Source organism: Erithacus rubecula (assembly GCF_903797595.1).
Source record: "Erithacus rubecula genome assembly, contig: SUPER_Z_unloc_1, whole genome shotgun sequence".
Taxonomy (NCBI): Eukaryota; Metazoa; Chordata; class Aves; order Passeriformes; family Muscicapidae; genus Erithacus; species Erithacus rubecula.
In genome coordinates, this window is record NW_027635590.1 from 1,494,844 (window position 1) to 1,514,156 (window position 19,313).

Here is a 19,313-nt window from a genome sequence, read left to right on the forward strand (position 1 = left end):
CAGGAGTACAAGATGTTATGTGGATATTAAATATTACATATGATTATACAATACTACATACTTTACTTGCAAACATGTGCACAATGTCCAAGGAAGTAAAAAGTGCCCCAAAACCATAGAGCATGGGCAGTCCTCTCTCCTCAAACTGGAGAGGCCCAGGGCCTTCACAATTGCCACATGGCACTTCCCATCCGTGCCAAGAGGAAAACCCATAAACACAGTATTTGTACCATCTTTTTAGTTCTTGAATTTGCTCTTGAAAATGTTTGTACTTCTCTACTTTCCCCGCAATAGCCACTTCTAATAGTGTTTCAATACTTTCATATTACATGGTGGCATCCACCATGGATGCCTGGCTCCATTTCAAATACCAGGTCTGATTTGTATAATTCATTGTTTGGTTCCTGGAACACTATCCAGTCTTTCTTTGTAGTATCACTTGACCACATTTCACGCAGTCGGCTGTCCCTTTTCATTCTTGCGCCTTGCACTGCAGAACACCGGATGATAAGGGAATTATTTCTTTAATTGTTTGAACAAAAAGTACGGTTAAATTGCGGTGGAAGGCAGGGAGATGCAAGCAAGGCCGGTCCGGCGGCAAGGCCGGGGCCTGCGCGGCGGGGCCGCCCCGCTCTGCCCAGCGGCGCGCGGGCCTCGGCAGCCCGGCACCCGCTCCGCGCCGTCCGGAGCCCGCCCCGGCACCCGCGTGAGGCGGGCCCACGCGGGAGGAGGCGGTGCCGCGGGGCCCAGCCAGGGGCGAGGAGGAAGCGGGCGCTGAGGCCGCGGTGGTGGTGGCTGGCAGGGGCTGCCCGTGCTGTGGAAGCTGCCGCGCAGGGAAGGAGCCGCGGGCTGTTCCGCTGCGGCCGCGGCGGGGCGGTGCTGGCGGTGGGCACGGACCGAGCCCGTCCTGGGAGCATGCCGCGGCAAGAGGAGGAGGAGTGAAGAGCTGTGGCAGCGCCTCCGCTGAGAGCGGACTCCGGGTGGAAGATGGAGCCCTTTCCGAGCGGTGAGTACCCGGGCGGGAGTCTGGGACGGGGCCGCGGGGCCTCCCGGCCGAGCCGCGTCCAGCGGGAGCTGCTTGCCAGAGGAAAACGAGAGGCTTCGTAGGCTTGCTGCCTCCGTGGTCCGCGGCTTGAAAATAGTCTCAGGGTAATTAGGAATAGGTGTCTTGAAGGACAGCGGTGAGAGGAGCTCCCTCGCTTTCTCGGCGCTGTTGCGCGTCTCACTGACCCCGGGGGCCGGGACCACTTGTGTGCGCACCGGGTGTGCACTCGCCGTGTGTGGCAGCACTGAAGGAGCCTTACCGGCGCCTGTCCTTCCAAAGCTGTCATGATTCTGAGGGGAAGTAGGAAGAAGAACCGCTGTTCATGACGTTTTCCTGATCGGGGCATTTTCAGCAGAGTGTGCCCCTGCACCTCCCCGCACTACCCCCGCCTCCCTCGAGCGAAAGGAGAAATAAAATACAGAAGTAGCAGTGGTGCACGAAATAGTATTTCGGGGTGTTCATGAACGCCAGAAAGCTTTCAGAGTTGTGCATTGACAGAAGCGCTTGAAATACCGATGTGGTTGCATATGCTTACAGATAAGAATACGGGAGCGTTTGCTGGCATCGTGATACAGCAGTGTGTGTTGCATCCTATGCTTGTGCCTGAAATGAAAAGTCCGTGTTGCTACTGCCTCTACTAATAGTGCATTAAACCCATCTAGGACAGAGGAGGAAATGAAGCTCTCAGATCAAACTGAAACCAAAGTGTGTTTGGTTAGATTCGCCACCATGGCCAAATATGGAATTAGACAGTGGGTAAAACAACAGCCCTCCTGCTTAAACCGCGGCAGTTTGTTTACAGGTGGAGATTTGGTCTGTTAAATGATAAGCGTGTTTAATGGTCATCGCTTAAGTACCAGGTAGAGTTTGCTGCATTGTATTTTAACTCCTCAGTGACCTGCCAAGTCAGAGTTTGAAACTTAAGTAAAATTCAGAAAAATCCTTAAAATTAACACTTAAAATTAAATTTTCTATCTCATGGTAAGGGGGTTGGAGCTAGATGATCTTCAAGATTCCTTCTAATCCATTCTATGGTTCTACAAACCTTGTTATGAACCTTTAAATATATCTTCATTTCCTTAAATTTCCCTTTTTTCAAACACATTATATATTTCCTATCATTTGATGCTGCTGTTTAGAATCCAAAAGAAACTTAAGGTTATGAGCTCTGGGCATATTTTGGCAGCACAGCTAGCAAGAGAGCTTTTCCCTCCTTTTTTTTTCTTTTTCTTTTTTTTTCATTTTCCCCCCTCTTTGTATTGTCTTGCTAAAATTACAGTTTATACAAGCAGTTGATGTTTTGATTCTCTAGTTAATCCTGGCCTTAGTACCAGGTCTTTTCAACTACAGCCTATTTCAGTCACAGGGTTGTATTCTGCATTCTTTATATGCATTGGAAACAGAGCTTGTCTTTACTAGTACTGTAGTTTGGGGGAGAATTTTATTTTAAAGTCATCTTGCTAAGGCCATTCCCTTTGAAAGAAGTGTAATGCTGTTTTAAAGGTCTGTTTGACATAATATTATATTGCACTGTGCAACAAAACTTTTAAAAAGTTCTGCTCCGTGCAACCAGAAGAAATGGGCCTGTGGGCTTGAGCATGTAGCTTAAGGTAGTGAAAAGCAATATTCATGCTGAGCATCCTAATTTTGTTCCCTGAAATGAAAAGCCTACAGATGATGGTAAGACTCTAAGAAAACGTGGAGCTGAAGTTGGTCAATAATTTTCTTCCTGAAAAGTGGTTCTGCTGGCATGGGCACCTCAGAGAATGTGCAAATATTAGAGCGAAGATGTTTCTTCTTATTTCAGATGATCTTGAGGCATGTTTGATGCTCAATAGCAGCTGCAAAAATCTGAGATGCAAAGGATGCTTAAATTATTGGCTTTTTGAATAGAATTTTCATTTGCATACTTGGTGGTCTGGAACCTTTTGTAGGCATCAGGTTTTTCAAATAAACTCTGTTTTTTGTATACAGTAGTTATGAGTTCTGTTTGTGAGTCTGTATTGACTTCTGTGCAAAGTGCTGTTTAAATTCAGAAGAAAGGATGCCTATCACAGGAAGCTTGCAGTACTATACTTGCAGATCTCTCTGTAGTTCTTTGGGGCTTTTACACTTTTAAGACATAGGGAAGAGGAAACAGTCTAGATCTTAAGGTTTTGCAATAGCATTTTAGTTGGATTCAGAACTCTGAATACCCATTGGGCAAACTAGTGATGAGACAATTTCTTGTTTTACTTTCTGGGAGTAGAGCTGTGTCAAAATGAGTATGTATCTTAAAACAGACTTTAAGACAGCCAACACACTGAAGGGAATATAAATACCAGTTTTTCTAGTTCACTATTTGGTGGGATTTTCCCTTAAATAAAAGAAAAAACAGCCATAATGCATTTCAAAAGTCAAAGAAACCCTTATCTTTTCCTTGAAATCCTAGTGGGTGTGCTGAACTCTTTACTGTTTGAATAGCTTCTGCAGTCAAAATGTTCAGATAAACTAAATAAACTTAGGATTTTTTTGTTTTAATTCACCCCTCACCCATGTATTGTAAACTTATTTTTGGAGCACTTTGAGGAAATCTAGACTGTCTCTTCCCTCTGCCTAGGAATTTAGGTGGAGATAATGTATGAGGTCTGTCTGAGGAAGAACAGTTAATTGCATATTTATTTTTAGCACTTGGAATAGCCGAGTTAATCATAGAATATCTCAACTTGGAAAGGAGATATAAGGATCATTAAGTACAACTCCCTGATCCTCTCAGGTTTACCTGAAATGAAACTATATAACTAAGAGCAGCATGTAGACATTCTGTGATCTCTGGCAGGCTTGATGCCATAACCACATCCCTGTTCCAGTGACCAACCCCCCTCTCAATGAAGAACATTTTCCTGATGTCTCATCTGCACTTCTCCTTGGAAGTTATGAATGCTGTAAATTAGTAAATGCTCTAGAAATGGTAGGAGGTTTTTTTTGAGGTGGATTTGAGATGGATTCCTCTATTTTGCATGACTGCTCTTAATTTGAGATTTTTTCCCCAACAATGAATAATCAAAGTGTAATCAAAAGGTTATGAAAGTCTTCCTTATTGTTGCACGTAATTTTTCTCTCCTAGGTTATATATTCTCACATTCCTTTGAATTCTGCTCTGAATCAATGAGCAGAATTTATTTATTTTGAGTAGTCATTTGTTACCTAAACAGTTTCACTAAAATTTAAAGAAAAAACTCAAATCTAAGTGAAAGAAGTAAAATACAGACTAAAGGGAATATGTAATGTAATTTTGGACATCTCTATTTTGGACATCGATACAAATTATTTTGCAAGTCTTTTGCTTATTTTTTAGGTTGTATGTGTTTCTGAAAAGTCATTTCATCACTTCCTGTTAAGTATATTAAATATGTAACTTCTCTACTTGAGATGGAAAAAAGAGGTAGAAGTGAGATGTTACAGAATTTCTCATTTAAGAGAGGTGACATGAATGAACTTGCAATTGCAGATGGGATAACTTGTGATGATCTGCTGAAGTGCAAATAACATTCACTTCCGCTGACATTTCTGAATTATTTTTATCCTTTTCATGCACAACAGATGCAATCTTTGATATTAATTACATTACTAAATTGATGAGTGAAACAAAAGGACTTTCATGGGAAGAAGTGGGGTTTTTTTTTTTGAAAAGTAGTAATAAATCAAGTTAAGTAATGTTCTTTAGAAAATGAAAATGTCATCTGCAATGTCTAGGTATTTCAGATAGTTCCTGTCAATTCTAAAATGTTTTTGTTCCTTGTGTTAATTTTGTTCAGTACAGAAATGTATTGGAGGTTGCAGGGGCATGTTCTTGTGTGCATAACTTGAATTCTGTTGGGGGCAGCAGGCATAGCCTGGACTGCTGACATTTTCCACTGTTGTGTGATGGAGCAGAAGGGTTCCTGTTTGTCTTAAACTGTTAGTCCTAAAAAACAGATTGAGTAATTTTTTTTTTTGGTAAGATGGTAGATAGAAAACATCAAAGAGGTCTGTTCCTAATGTATTTTTTCCTGCCCTGTGTTTTCCCTTTTCCAATAATTGTTACTAGAAAAAAAAGCTGATTTAATCTGTTCCTAAGTGAGAGTTTTATGTTGTGAGTACATGCTGCTGGGTAGTAGTTTTCCACAAAGTCATGTTGTAGTATCTGCACTTGTGTTCCTATGTCAGCTCAGCTGAACAGGAACCTGTTTTTTCAATGTGTTGGGTATGTGTTTGCTTTTACTGATTCACTGTGAACTCCCTGCCAATCATGAGATGTTTGGAAGGGATATTCAGTGACTTAAAGAATGTCTATAGATGAGAGTATAGGTGCTCAGTGTTGATAATTTGTTAGTATTTTTCCACTAAGCAGTTATTTTCCCACTTGCAGAATGAAACCATGGCGTACCTGTGTTTATCTCATAAGTGAAAAATTATGAAATCTTATGCTGACCTCAATATTTACTTGCAAAAGTATTCCAGGATTGTCTTGTCATCTTTTTTAGAAAGATGATGTAAAGTTGAGCAACCACGTTTCACATTGTTGAGGCTGTGTGTGCTGGATAAAGCCCTGTAATGACTGCCATAAAAAAGGGTAGAAACAAATAAAAGCAAGGATAAAACCACCTCTGTTTGTTTCACTGGTCAGAATACTCTTTTCATATTAGATGGGCTTTGGTGTAAAAATTACATACAAAGAATCTGAATTTATTTAATGCATCCTCTGATTTAAGTAGTGATGAATTCATAAAATTCTAGTTTTTCTTTTCATCCTTTACTCAGTGGTTTAAGAAAGTTCAGTGAATTTCCTGTTCTCCTGCACAATATTTTTTCATGAAGTACAAAAGCAGCGATCGTGTAGAAGAGCAAAAACATTAAGATTTCATTATGATTGGGAGCAGTATTTTGTCTGTCAGAGAAATGCATGCATGGCAGCTGCTGCTTATACTTCTGTCCAACAGTACCTTAAGAAAAGATCATATTAACTTTTAAAGTACACCAGGATTTTGTATGATCTGGGTTTTAATTCCCTCAAAAGTATTTTAAAGAGTACATATGTACCTTTTGAGGTTGTGTTTTGACTGCTTATAATACTGCTTTAAACAGTGGAAGTATATTAACCTAGAATTGTAATAGTTACAAAAAGATTGTGTGCCTTCTTGCACGCAGAAGGATGGATACTCCTAAAGGAAGTTTGGAGTAAGGGGGGGAGGGAGCATGTCTGGAAAGCTCATCCAATTGATCAAAGAGACAGGTATTTCAGGGTTTTACAGTGTGTTGGGTTCTGTGCAGTTCATGTCCCTAGGGCACAGCTGATCCTTTGTTGCTGTGTGAGTGTTATCTTAAAATAGATGTTCAAGGAAGACTTGAGAGCCCAGCTCTTCTTCTGGATTATTGGGGCATGTAGTTGCCTATTGAAGCAGTAGTCTTCAGTACATCTGGTGGAGAGTGAAGAGGTGGAATCCTGATTCCACTGAAGCCCAAGATGCTTTCAATCAGCCATTAATTTGTGTGGAAATAAGGTGAGTTTTGAATTTTGGGATTTGTTTTGTCTATTCCAGTCAGAACTCCCACCAAGATATTTGGAGAAGTGTTTCAGTGCACTGTACTAAGCATAACTGTGAGAAGCAGAGAGCTTTCCTTTGGTTGTAATTGCTCTGATATTGAAGGAATGTATTTTGTTAACTGGAGTTCTTGTGTAACAATACTTCTACCACAGTGCCATGGACTTTTATGGAGAATCGATTGTTTTCAAAACCAAGAATGTGCCTAATTCACCTACTGTTCTAGGCCTAATAGTGGTTTTTATTTAAGCCTTTCTTTTGTATAAAAACTGACCATTTCTTCAGTAATAGTGAGTTGGTAGCACATTAGTAGAACCACTTTTATATTTTTTATGCATGAAAAGCCAAAGTTCTGGACATAGCAAGACTCGTGTTAGTGGGAGACCAAAACACTTTGATATACTTTAGAAGCCTCATACTTCTGATCTGTAAACCATTATAAGAGAAGAACAAGAGTAGGTTTTTAGAAAACAGGACTGTGAATGCAACATGTATAAACTGTCAGTTGCTGTCAAAACTTGTACTTTTTATCATTGATAGAGATATTAATGAGGCTTTAGTGTCTCTTTTGGTACAAATGAATAATTATAAGTGTGAATCATTAAATGATTTAGTTTGCAAGGGACCTTCTGGAAAGTGTCTGGTATCTGAGATGTCCACACCCCATCACCGTGGTGATGGTTGTTATGATGATAATTTCAAAGCTGATATATAATATCTGGAAAGGGTTTTGGAGCAATTTAAATCTCAGTGTGTCTTAAGCTACCAGGCAGACACACTGCCACTTTTTTCTTTATCATCTTTTTCATATTATATCATGAGGCTGAGAAAAATGTAGGTAGATGTATTTTTGCTCCACTAAGATGATACAAAATTTACTGTATCAGGAATTATAGGCAGTAACCTCTAGGCTTTGTTGCATCTTGCTTTCTGTGAAGTGGACTGCCAGTTACAGTGCAGTGAACATGTTATGTGTGCTTTTGATCTACAAATGGCTTGGTACGGTAGGAATTATTGTGTGTGTATTAAGTAACAATAGTCATCCAGAGAGCACATTAGGTTGCTTCTGCATGGAGTGTTCAAGGCAAGAGGATATGATTCTATTAATTTATTGCTAAAAGCAAACAAAAGAACAAAAATACTAGGCAAGCATCAGTTTGTATACAGTCTATCAGGTTCTATACCTAGTTGTTAGATTTTTCAGAAAACTCTCAAAATTTTTTTCTTCAGAACAACTGGTACCAGCAGAGAGATATTTTGTATCTGCAGCTGTGATGAGCCTGGTATTTATCAGACATGAAATTTATGGACAGATGTTGTGAAGAGGTTGGTCAGCAGTTCTTAATATGGGAGTTGAGTAGCTCAAGAAATTTGAGACACAACTTCCCGTGTGTCTCTTAAGACTCAGGACCTTTTCATTAGACCCCTGTGGTTAAACATTTTATGTGATTTTAATTGCAAAACATGTCTTTGGAAACAGGAAACTGAAACAACCATACTGTGTAATTAAAGCCAGAAGCTTCTTTCCTATCCTGTTTTTTGTTCAATAAGTGGCTCAGTATTGAAGACTGCCTCAACCTTGTGGGAGGTTTTCCTTCTCAGTAGTGTCCAAAAAGAAAAGTGTCATTTAAAACCACTTCCTCTTTCCTTCCCTCTGCTTCCCCTGCATTTTCTTGTAGAAACCCTAACTAGTACCAGATTTTAACTTGAAAATATATGGTTAAATGAGAATGGATGTGATATATACCTTTGGATATAAAAAATCTAGACTAACCTTGGTTTGGTCAGCCTTAAGTTTTATTTCCTCTTGTCTCCAGATAATCATTATGACAAAAATGATTTACTATTTTTTGCTAGTTGTATAGATGGAGTATTCAGTAAATGTTTCATTCAGTTTTCCCCCTTCTATGGTATTTTTTTTTGTTGATAACATAGAAGTGAAGATTTGAAAACAAGTCTCAGTAGTGGCCTGACTATTTACATATGAATCTAACTGGTAAATGGTGAAATGTAGCTGATCCATGTAGTTCTTCAGCCTGAGGTCCTGCCAAAGAAAATACAATGGTACTTTGCTTAAAAATCAGGAAGAGACTTTCAGAGAACCTTTTAGAAGCACCCAAGACTAATAAATAGTGACTTCCTTGAAATTATGTTCCTTGCTCATGTTTCTTATGGCAACTTCAGATAAGAGAGAGTCTTACAATACATAATCACACAGTGTTTTGATTTCCATGATACAGTGAATTGGAAAGGTTTTGCTGCAGATGCTTGTCACTGCAGTATTTATCTCACATTCATTTTTAAAATGCACATAAATGAGTAAAGAGCAGAAGTAGACCTCGCAGTACAGCTTGAAGGGGTGAGCAACCTTGTGAGGTTTGGAACTTGAGTTCTATTGCGTATTTTGGAATGGAAAGCAGAATTTGCCCTCCTTTGCAATACAGGACAATCTATTAATTTTCAAGTTAGGGTGGGGTTTTTTTTGAGAAAGAAGATTTTTTTGGTTTCTTTTCATAAAATCAACATTGGTTTTGAAGACCTTTTATCTGTCCATTGGAAGCCGTGATATATTCTTAACTCTACAGATTCTTGTAAACCTCTACCAGTTATTTGCATCTTGAAATCAAACCCTTGCAGAGTGGCATATGTGCTTCAAGTATGAGCAAATGATAGGTACTGTCTGCCTTTTGATTTATTAAAATAATAAATAAGTAATGATTTATTAAAATCATACAGTCATAATATCTGTTTGCATATAGATGTGGACACTACAAAAAGCAGCACACCGTGTTTCATTTTACTGTGTGTGTGTGTGCCTTTTAAAAAGAAAATTAAAAATTATTGGTTTTTTAGTTGCATTCAGCATATGAAAGTATGTATAAGCCTATATATGTCCAGTTTTGGTCTATTAAAAATTAGCAAGGCATATGTAATCTTGCATAGTGGGAATTAAATACATGCTCTTAGCCTACGTGTTGCTTGTCTTCTGTCTCTAAGAGGAGGCAAATCCCATGGATGATTCAGATTCTCATAGTAATTCTTCACATTGCCTAATACTTCTTAATTTGGTTTGTTGTTTTTTTTAAAAATTTTTTTCCATTGGATTATTTCTCTTTTTTCATCTGAATTCAGTAATTTGAGAGAGAAAAATGGTGACATCTATCTTGTAGCAGCCTAAGCTTTCTCTTTTCTACCAGGAATGTTGTTCTCCTGTAAAGATTCTTCAAGATAGGTTTAACATGTTTAAAATAACTGTAGGCATGAAAGTTTATGTTCCTAAATGCAAAGACTTGTGCTTTCCTGTCGGTGGCTGTATATTAACCCTTTACACTGACTATACCAGTAATGAAACATTTTGCTTAAATGTTCTTGTTGTAAGTAAACCCTGATAGGCAGCTAATCCCCACGCAGCCACATGCTTCATTCTGTGCAGCAGGGTGGGGGAGAGAATCAGAAGGCTGAAAAAAGGGAAAAGTCAGAAGTTGAGATGAAGATATTTTCAGGGAAAGCAGAAGCTGCATACACACAAGCAAAGAAGAGCCTCAGCTCCCAAGTGCTAGGTGAAACCATGGTGAAATGAAGCCAGAGGGCTTTCCAGTAGTACTTGTGATTTCCTTGACATCCCAGTGGCTTGTTGTGTCTTTTTTAGCTGAGTAAAGGTTACAACTGTTTTCTCACTTAGACTGGTGCAGATTTGAAATGCCATGAATGACTCTGTGTACTGTCCTGCTTTAGTAAGAGCAAATAATTTTTCTATGTAGAGTTGAATTATTTTGCTCAGAAGGAACTTACAATGTATGGAATGATTAGGAACACACAGTAGAGAAGAAGGAAATCTTAAGTCAGAATCTTAGCATAACTAATGTGTTTGTGGACATGGGCTTTGTTTGCTGAACAAGCTTGTTGGAAAAGATAAGATAAGCTTTTCTTCATTCCCTTCAAACACAGAATTTTTAATGGCTGAATTGCAGACAGCCCAGAGCATAACAGTGCAGGAAGTAATTCACATTGTAGAAGGAAGAGCTAAATTGGTATGACAGTGAATAATAATCATAAACCAATAAGTTTTTAGAGCATGCTGAAAAGATTGTAAAATTAAAAGGCAGCCTTGTAAAAAATCGCTGCTTTCTTCAATTCAGTAATTTTTAATGTCTGATGTGATATATCTATTGATACTTACCTGCAAAAAAAACAGTGTAATGCAATATTTAAGTGTTAATACAATGACCTCAATCAATCACTGCTTTTGCAAGACACAGTTCTGCAGAAAGAGTTTTGAAAAGATAAAGATTTTTACTTGTTTTACTCTTCTACTTATGTTTTATTTATTGTATTTTGTTCATGGAACACTGTGTATCTTTCAAAAATTAGATTTCATAAGTAAATTTTCTGGAGTTTTTTTGCCTGTAAATGTGTGAATTCAAATTTGAGCATGCCTTGAATTTAAGGAGTTGTGCTGGTCTCCTATAAGATCCATGCAGCCAGTCTTTAGAGATTTTATGTTGAGTTCTGGGTCCAGAAATGCTGTAAGATGAATAATTTGCTTTCATTAAGACTTTGAATAAATATAACTTTTTTCTTGATGTTCCTTCTCAGATTTCCTTTCCTCTGAGGGAGGGAGGATAGAACAGAAACATCACTGCTTGCCTGGCCCATGAAGGCTTGAGGTTTTAGTTAGAATTTTGGATAGATTTCCCAATATACTCAGACATTTGGCATGTGATCATCAGAAGGCTGTGCCAGTACCTTTGTACTCTTTCTGCAAGTGAATTTCTGTATCCCAAAGAGCAAGCAAGTGGCAACAGGAGTTATTTACTGATTGTGCTGTAAATCAATTGTCTATGAGCAAAATTCAGCAAAACTGATATAATTTCTGTTGGGTTATATTTTAGAACAGAAAAACAATTTTTGAAATTAATATTTGTTATTTTGTTTCCACTTCACAGTTTGTTTTTTTTAAAATAGCTTCCTCCAAAAATTTGAGGCATTTGTTTTCAAGGTATGACCAGATAAGATATACAGTGGCAAAGCAGAGAGAGCTGGCAGTTAGAAAAGCTAAGTGAGTCCTATATTTTTGCATGAAAACCAAGGTAAGGAAGGAGGTAGTTAAGAGCTTGTGACTGTCCCAAGATTTCAGAATAAGGAACTAGACTAATTCCTGTATTAACTATTCCTGAAAGTAGGTGTACAGTCCTACAGTGAATCAGTGAATGTAGCTCAGAGGAGAAGTAGGAAGAGCTTGCTCACATTTTTAATTGTTTAATCTTTTGCTGGATAGCAGCAGCTGGATGTCCAGAACTATTATTCTGAAAGGAGAAAAAGAACAAAGAAAACAATGGAAAACAAAACAGTGTCTGCATTATTCTGAACACAGGTGTCTGGGAAAGATGGTGGGATGTGGTAAGGGGGTAATGTACATTCTGTTAGAGTAAGTGGTGAGTTGAGCAGGGGAGTAGGCCCAGAAATGTTCAGGTGTTCTACCAGTTTTAACTGCTAGAAATATAGTATGTCATCAGCAAATAAATTGAGATGGTCTATAAATTGTGCAGTTTACCTAATGAGATTTATAGAATTTATACCTAATATTAGAAGTTCCCATACTAGACAGTTATTTATTGAATCATAGAATCATTTAATTTGGAAAAGACCTTTAGGATCATGTATTACAACCATTAACCTAATGCTGGCAAGTCCACCACTAAACGAAGTTCCTTAGTGCCACATCCACATCTCCTTAAATCCCTCCAAGAATGATGACTCCATCATTTCCATGGCTGGCCTGTTCCAAATTTTGATAATCCATTTGGTGAAGAAATTTTTCCTGATATCCAACCTAAACCACCCTTGGTGAACTTGAGGCCATTTCCTATTGTTCTGTCACTTACTACCGGAGAGATGAGACCAACGCCCACCTCAAAAACCTCCTTTCAGGTAGTTGGAGAGAAACTAAGGAACTTGGAAAATTCCCGTGCTACTTAACTGTGGTTTATTTTTGTGTTTTGATCTGGTTTTTGTTTTTCTCCAAAATGTGCGTTTGAAATTTGGTGTAAAAATGGGAAATCTCTATTTTGTATGGGAACTGGCATTTAAGTAACATTCATTCCAGTACATTTAAGTAACTTAGCTCAGCCTTTGGCTCTAAATTTTTCCTTGTTATTTCAACTCACTTAGATTTAGACTAATTAACCCATTGATAGAGCAAATGAAAAAGAAATATCCCAAACCAGATTTAACTAAATAATAATTAAATTTCTGGATAGAAGGCATTAAATCTGTATACTGACCTGAGTTCCTTCATCATGAACATTCAGCAGTGGCTCTGTGAGTTGGTGAGATAATAACTTAAAAAGTTCTGCTTTGCTTTAATCCCTATGAAGACAAAACTTCTTACTGATGATTTTTTTTCCCCAGAAGACCTTTCATGACAGTAACTGAGCGCTTAAGTTACACTTGTTTAGATGTTTTCACCCCAAGCCTATACTGTGACTCAGACTCTCTGAGAACTAGGTAGAGAAATGCAAATGGTTAATTTGCCTGTCAAGCCTCTGAATTGTGCCTTTTGTTTTTTAGCAAGAAATCAATTTTAGACTTCTGTTTGCTTGTATCTTCTTCTTTTAAATAATCCACTGTTTGCCCATTTTAATGCATTTTAACTGCAAAAATCTTTATGAACAGGTATTTTCACTTAAGTTTTAAATTGAACAGCTGCAAAAGCAAAACAGCTGAAAAGTGGAAAAGTGAGTAACAAATAATTTTCTGAGTATTTTTGTTGATCTTAATTGGAGTTGGCATAGAATGAAATTGGGAAAATGGCTCTATGAGCCAAGGGAGATGGATCCATGAACACTAGACACTGCATCCCTGTTTTGGGAAAAAATTGAGAACATCGAAATATCTGCTGCATAGAAGAGAGCACAGATGAGATGCTGTTTTCGCTTAAACTGCTGAGATTCAGCATAATTCATTTCAGAAAAGATCATTGCTGAGCTATGAAATAGCACCTTTATCTCTTTTCTAAACCTCTATTATGTAAGAGGAGAGAGGCCTATGTCTTGAAGAGCTGTCATCCTTAGACAGCTATTGTTAAGCATAGCCTTTGATTTTACTTTTCTGTTATCTGCATCAGCAATTTCAGAAATCAGGCTCTCTACACCTGTGTGAAGACAAGTTTATTGTACATATTCTACAACTTCTAGGCCTGTTGAGCCACTGGAAGCCTTTTCTGTTCAGTTAACTTTGCTCAAACCTCTGTGTGCTGCTTCTGACTCAACAGCTGTTGCTGAAGGTATTTACTGTCACTGCAGCCTAACCTACAGGCCTGACTAAACCTTTAGGCCTAGGGTTGCTTTGCAGCAACTTACTCCAAATGCACCTAAAGTGAGACCAAATATCTTCAGAGGAATTATCTCAATCCTGTATAGATCAGAGCATTTGTAAACTAGGGAAAGCAATTTTAAACCTTTCAGAATTTTTCCCCAGAATTTTATACTCTTGGGCACAGATTGATAGAATGCTGCTTGCTCAGACTGTCCAAAAGAGCTTATCAGCAAACAATGAACAAAGAATTTAAAACAAAGTTCTTTCCAAGGTAAATACCTCTCAGACAAAATCGTACAGCATTTCTCCTGTTTATATACATACGTCTGATCAACTGTTACTACCATGTTTTGCAAAATGTTTAAAATGTCTGCCTTTTGTTTTTGTTCAATTTCAACTCTTTCGTTCCTTTTTTTTTTTTTTTAAATCAATCTACAGCAACCACTGTGTGCTGATTTTGACTATCCTACTTTATACGATTCATCAAGAAAAAATAAGACACTAGACCACAGCAATCAACAGTTCATACAAAAGGCAAATCTAATTCCTAAAGAATGGTTGCTACATAGTAGCGGGGAACTTGCAGTTCTAGGAATAATTGCATGCTGAGCATGGAATATTGATAGCAAATAAAATGCTGAAGACTTTTTCCTTGGGATACTTGAGTAATTAAAAATGGGCAGAAGGTAGTTAGAAGGTTGTAAGATACGGCTTCAGGTTCATATTTTTTTCACTTTTTTTTTTGGGAAATGGAATTGCATGTAAACTCTGTATGGATTGACCACCAGTTGTTTTGGGTATTTGTGACAACAGCAACAACTGTATTGCATAGGTGCAGACTGGGTCCAGTCAGTACTTTACTCCTTCTGTTAAATTCCCTGATTGAGCAGAGGTGGGAGACAGTTCTGTTTCAGAACTAATTTTGGAGGTGGCTTCCTTTCAGCTATCAAAAAGTAATGGGGCTTCTACATGCTCATACTCAGTGTTCAGGTGGATTGAGGGGCTCTAACCCATAGTTCTGGACTGGCCATGAACATTAAGATGACAAGCACTTCTGCATATGAGTGTGTCTGTTTGTTCATCTGTTGCTTAACTGATTTAAAAATCTAGAATTCATATTTATGCTCAATAGTGAGAAAGCCTGGCTTTCCTTTCCTTGCTGCTGATGCTTCACCAGCAGTGAATTACAGTTTAATGATTAAATACCAGTATGGTTGCTTTTAGCCAATTCATTTAAGTGTCTTTTGTATCATTTTTGTTGAGATTTTAAGTGCTTGCCTGAGCAAGCAACCTGTCATAAGCCTTATTACAGACCTGAGATTATTTCTGATTAGATTAGTAGGTTTTGAAATTGCAGCAACAGAGAAAGCAGCTCTGAATCTGCATCCAGATGTAACAGAATGCTCTTTTGATAACAGGAGGTTTTTTCTGTCTTAAGCACTTACTTGTAGACTGAGCATTTACTGGCATATACTGCCAAAGATCAACCAATGCTGATTATTTGTATTCTTTGAGAATTTTGTGGGAAAAAAAGATGTTACCTCAGTGATGAGATCATGTCATCTATGCATTCAAATCCTGTGTGAAATATCTTATAATGCAACATATCAATAGAACAGAATAGATATATATGGATTTGAATGATGCCTAAATAAATAGGAAGTGGGACTGTGAAAAAGAAAAAATCCTATTGCCTCAGTAATCTCTTGAGGGTTTTATTCTTAAAATATTTATCTTTCACGAAACTATTGACATAAAATACTATCAGTTTTCTAAGTTGTCACTTCTATATCTTGATCTTTATTTTTCCTCATTTCATTTGCTGAAGTGGTTAAGTAGGGTAGAATGTTGCTTCCTTCTCTGCTGGATTTTTTGAACTCATTTCTGTCATATTAGGTTATGAAATACATAAACAGCATTAGCTTAAATTTCTAGCCTTATTAAACCTCTTCAGATTTAGAAAAGGATGAATTTTATATCTAAGAAAATGCTAATAATTTATGTTTTAAGTGTGCATTTTCAAAATCCTTCAATTCAGGTGTTTAATGGTCAGTTAAACCTCTTCTTTTCTGGTTATTTTATTCCTCATCTGTTGAAAAAAATTCTGATTGACAATTGTATTCTGTCTGTAACCCTGACTTTTCTTATTTTTGTCTACTCAAACTCTAATGCTGATTTGCAGTAGTAAAAACCCTTAACTAGTGATGTTTGGAACTGGTGATCTTTAGTCTCCATTGAGGAAGTGATTGCACGTTCTGAAATATTTCTCACCTTTTGGGCTTCCAGTGTAGTATTTGGAATCAAAGTTTTATGAAAAGGCCTGTGTATGATAGTTTGAGTATCTGTAACAGTGAATCTGTTTTGGCACTCCCCTTTTTGGCCTGCTCATCTCTCTTCTCTCAGGCAATGTCAAAATAATAACAAGGACAATAGTTTTGGGTTTTGGATCAAGTCTCAAACAATGAGTCCAGCGTGAAGTGCACAAGTGAATGTTCCCTTCTGTCTTCTATAGAAACATTAATATTTGGTAGTTTGGAATTGGATGTTTGATCTGCTGCTTCCTGTTAAGTAGAATTGGTGAATTGCCATTAGTAAGAGCAGAGCCCAAATATATAGTTTGGATTTTTACAATTCTGTTGAAATTGTCTTTTTACTATGTAACTCGGCATAACTAAATAAGCTTATGACTTTTATTAGTTAAATGTAGAAGTTTGGCCTATGCTTAATTTAATTTAAAAATCCAATTTAATTTAAATGCCCAAATTTAAAAAGGGTGACTGAATATCGTATGCTATGTTGCTTTTCCATAGAAGCAGTTCTGAAGTTTTAGATAGGACAGTTTGGAAAGATTTGGTGTATTATTCTCTGTCTCTACTGTCACCCAATTTGAGGTTGAAGATGCAGATTTGCATTCAGACAGTTGAGGAAGAAAAGTATAAACCTTTAAAAGTGTTTCCAAATCCTTAGTACCTCAGATGTCCTTAAGCACATTTTAGATGACTCTTAAATGTGAAAAATCACAGTTTTGTTTTTACAGTCAAGTCTAGCCTTTCTAGGAGAGAAAGGAGCCTTAAGACTTTTTTTTTTTATAGTGACAGCCTTAGTGGTTTGTGCATTTAAAATGTTGAGTTATTTTAAATTTAAATAGAAACTGATAATAGAAACACATAATATTTCTGAAATCTTGCTGAATATTCATTATACTGTTCTCCTATAGCTTGTTTTGTTCCTTCTTGCATGGAAACTGTTCAATGCAAGTACATCTGGTTTTAATTAGGTCTCATATTTCATGTTGTTCTGCTCACTAGCTTGGGATGACTGAAGATGTAAGATATGTGTGAGAAGTTTCACTGAATAGGTATATTTTTGCTTTCCTCTCTCATAAATATAGATGAGTACTCTGCTGGGAGTAATGTGTTCATTTTTTCCTAAAATAACAGATTCTATAGCAGGTACACCTATTACTTGGAAACTTTCTAGACCCACATCTGCACAAATCATTTTACCTCTTAAAGACAGTGCAATTGTAGCAGAAAACTTCAATACATCTGTCATGGCTAATAGGTTCTTTTTAGTTTGTACAGTGTTTCTAATTTTTTTTCAGACGCAATGAGAAATTATTACTTCACTAAGCAAAATAAAAATTTGAAGTTACAGTGAAAAAAAATGAAATATATAATATGTAATCATATATATTATAATTTTCAGCCTTTGTTTTTTCTTCTTTTTCTAGGAAATAGTTATACTGAATTTAGTGCTTTTGACACAAGAGAAGCCAGTGACTCTATATGTGTCATTATTTCTGCAGAATTCCTTCATTGGTTTTTCCATGTGACATAATATTAGTTACTGACAAGGACTAAATCACTTAAAGAGTAGTAGCATTGGTGCAGTTTTGTATTCATGGCTATGTATCAGTGACCTGCTTTATTCGTAACTACCTCATTCCTTTCCTTTACTGCTTGTCCAAAGTCAGCTTCCAGGTACTTTAACCAGTCTTACTATTTTTACACTTGAGTTAGATGTGCATGCAAGCATGCATCTCTCTGCTTGGAGCGTGCTTACATGCCATACACAATGCCAGCTCGTAAGTGCTTCAAATAATTCTTTAGAGTCTTGGATACAAGGAATTTTATGCTGTTCGCTAAACCTTAACAGTATAGAACTAATTCTCCAATTCTTAAGTGATAGTGGAGCCTTTGTTCTTTCAGTTTTAGAGTGTGTGATGTGGTATTTATGCCCAGTAGCATCTTAAACTCACTTTACCATCCTGGTAGCAAGTTCATTCATGTTTTAGGAATAATGTACTCCGATCTTAGAACCTGTGCTGAAATCTTTCAGGTGTTTCACCAGTACTTGTAGCTAAGGCAACATTTAGACAGGTACATGAAGATAAAAAATATCTTTAAAGAGAAAAAGTCTATCTCAAGTTGGCTTTTGCCCTGCTGGATGGCCTTCGCCAAAGCTAACCAGGCTTTTAATAGGAGCAAATTTATGTGGTTTGTCTATAGAATTTGCTGTTTTTCAGCAGCTGCTTCTGCCGAAAAAAGAGCCAATGCTTTCAAATTTGGACATGAAAATTATGTATGCAAAACAGAATTATGGCTCACAATAGCTAATGGCATTGTTAAGCAACTATTCCTGAAATCATTGGATGGAATTATTCTTTGACGTAATATCAGTGAGTCGCTTGGTAGCAGACAAGTAGTTGGCTCACAGTTTTTTTATGTTCTTTCCTGACCCACCAGGCATGGATGTCTGGTTTAGGGCAGGCTTAACTCTGCACCTTCTCTCCCATTACTTATATGCAGCTGAAGTAGTTTACATTCAGTGGGAGTCAGTTACTACTCCAGTTGGTCGCCACACTTTTTACCCCTTTACACTCTTGGCCTTGGGTTTTGTACTTCTGCTGGTGCATGCTACCCAATAGTTGTTTTGCTCCTAGGTTATTTCAGAATTACAGAAAGGTTCTCACTTATTTGCAGAGGGAGTTTGGTTGCCACGTTGTGTCAGGTTTTACTGTAATTCCTTTAACTTTTTTTTCAGTCAAAATATTGTATGATATCTACTCACTCTTTAAAGATTGTATTGTGCTGAATTTCGATTTCAGAAAGTGGCAAGTTTGTCTGAATTGAATAAGAGTAAATAGGATTTTTAGGTTTTATCGGTTTAGCCTCTTAATCTGGATTGAGAAATTGAAAAGTAAAATGAGTTTGGGAATTTTCTGCATATCTTTAAAAAAGAATGAACTCAATTAATGGGTCACTTAGATTCATATAAGAATTTTGAGTGTTGAGATTTCTGCTCTGAGGTAGAATACCCAGACAGGATAGACACAGACAAGAGACTACTGATTTTGTTTTGCAAGGGAAAAATACATACTTGAA

General features: G+C 37.4%; 1 protein-coding gene across 2 annotated transcripts in view; it reads left to right on the plus strand.

Moving 5' to 3' along the window:
• The first annotated feature begins 733 nt into the window (after window positions 1-733).
• Window positions 734-19,313, plus strand: part of LNPEP (leucyl and cystinyl aminopeptidase) — a 56,226-nt gene continuing 37,646 nt past the window's right edge. The window contains exon 1 of one of the 2 annotated variants that reach the window (XM_079330823.1): window positions 734-1,006. Coding sequence is in view for 1 of the 2 variants with exons in the window: in XM_079330822.1 (XP_079186948.1) it covers window positions 988-1,006 (19 nt within the window). In the remaining variant the exon portion in view is untranslated. The remainder of the gene's footprint in view (window positions 1,007-19,313) is intronic. The other variant, XM_079330822.1, reaches the window with a different exon arrangement.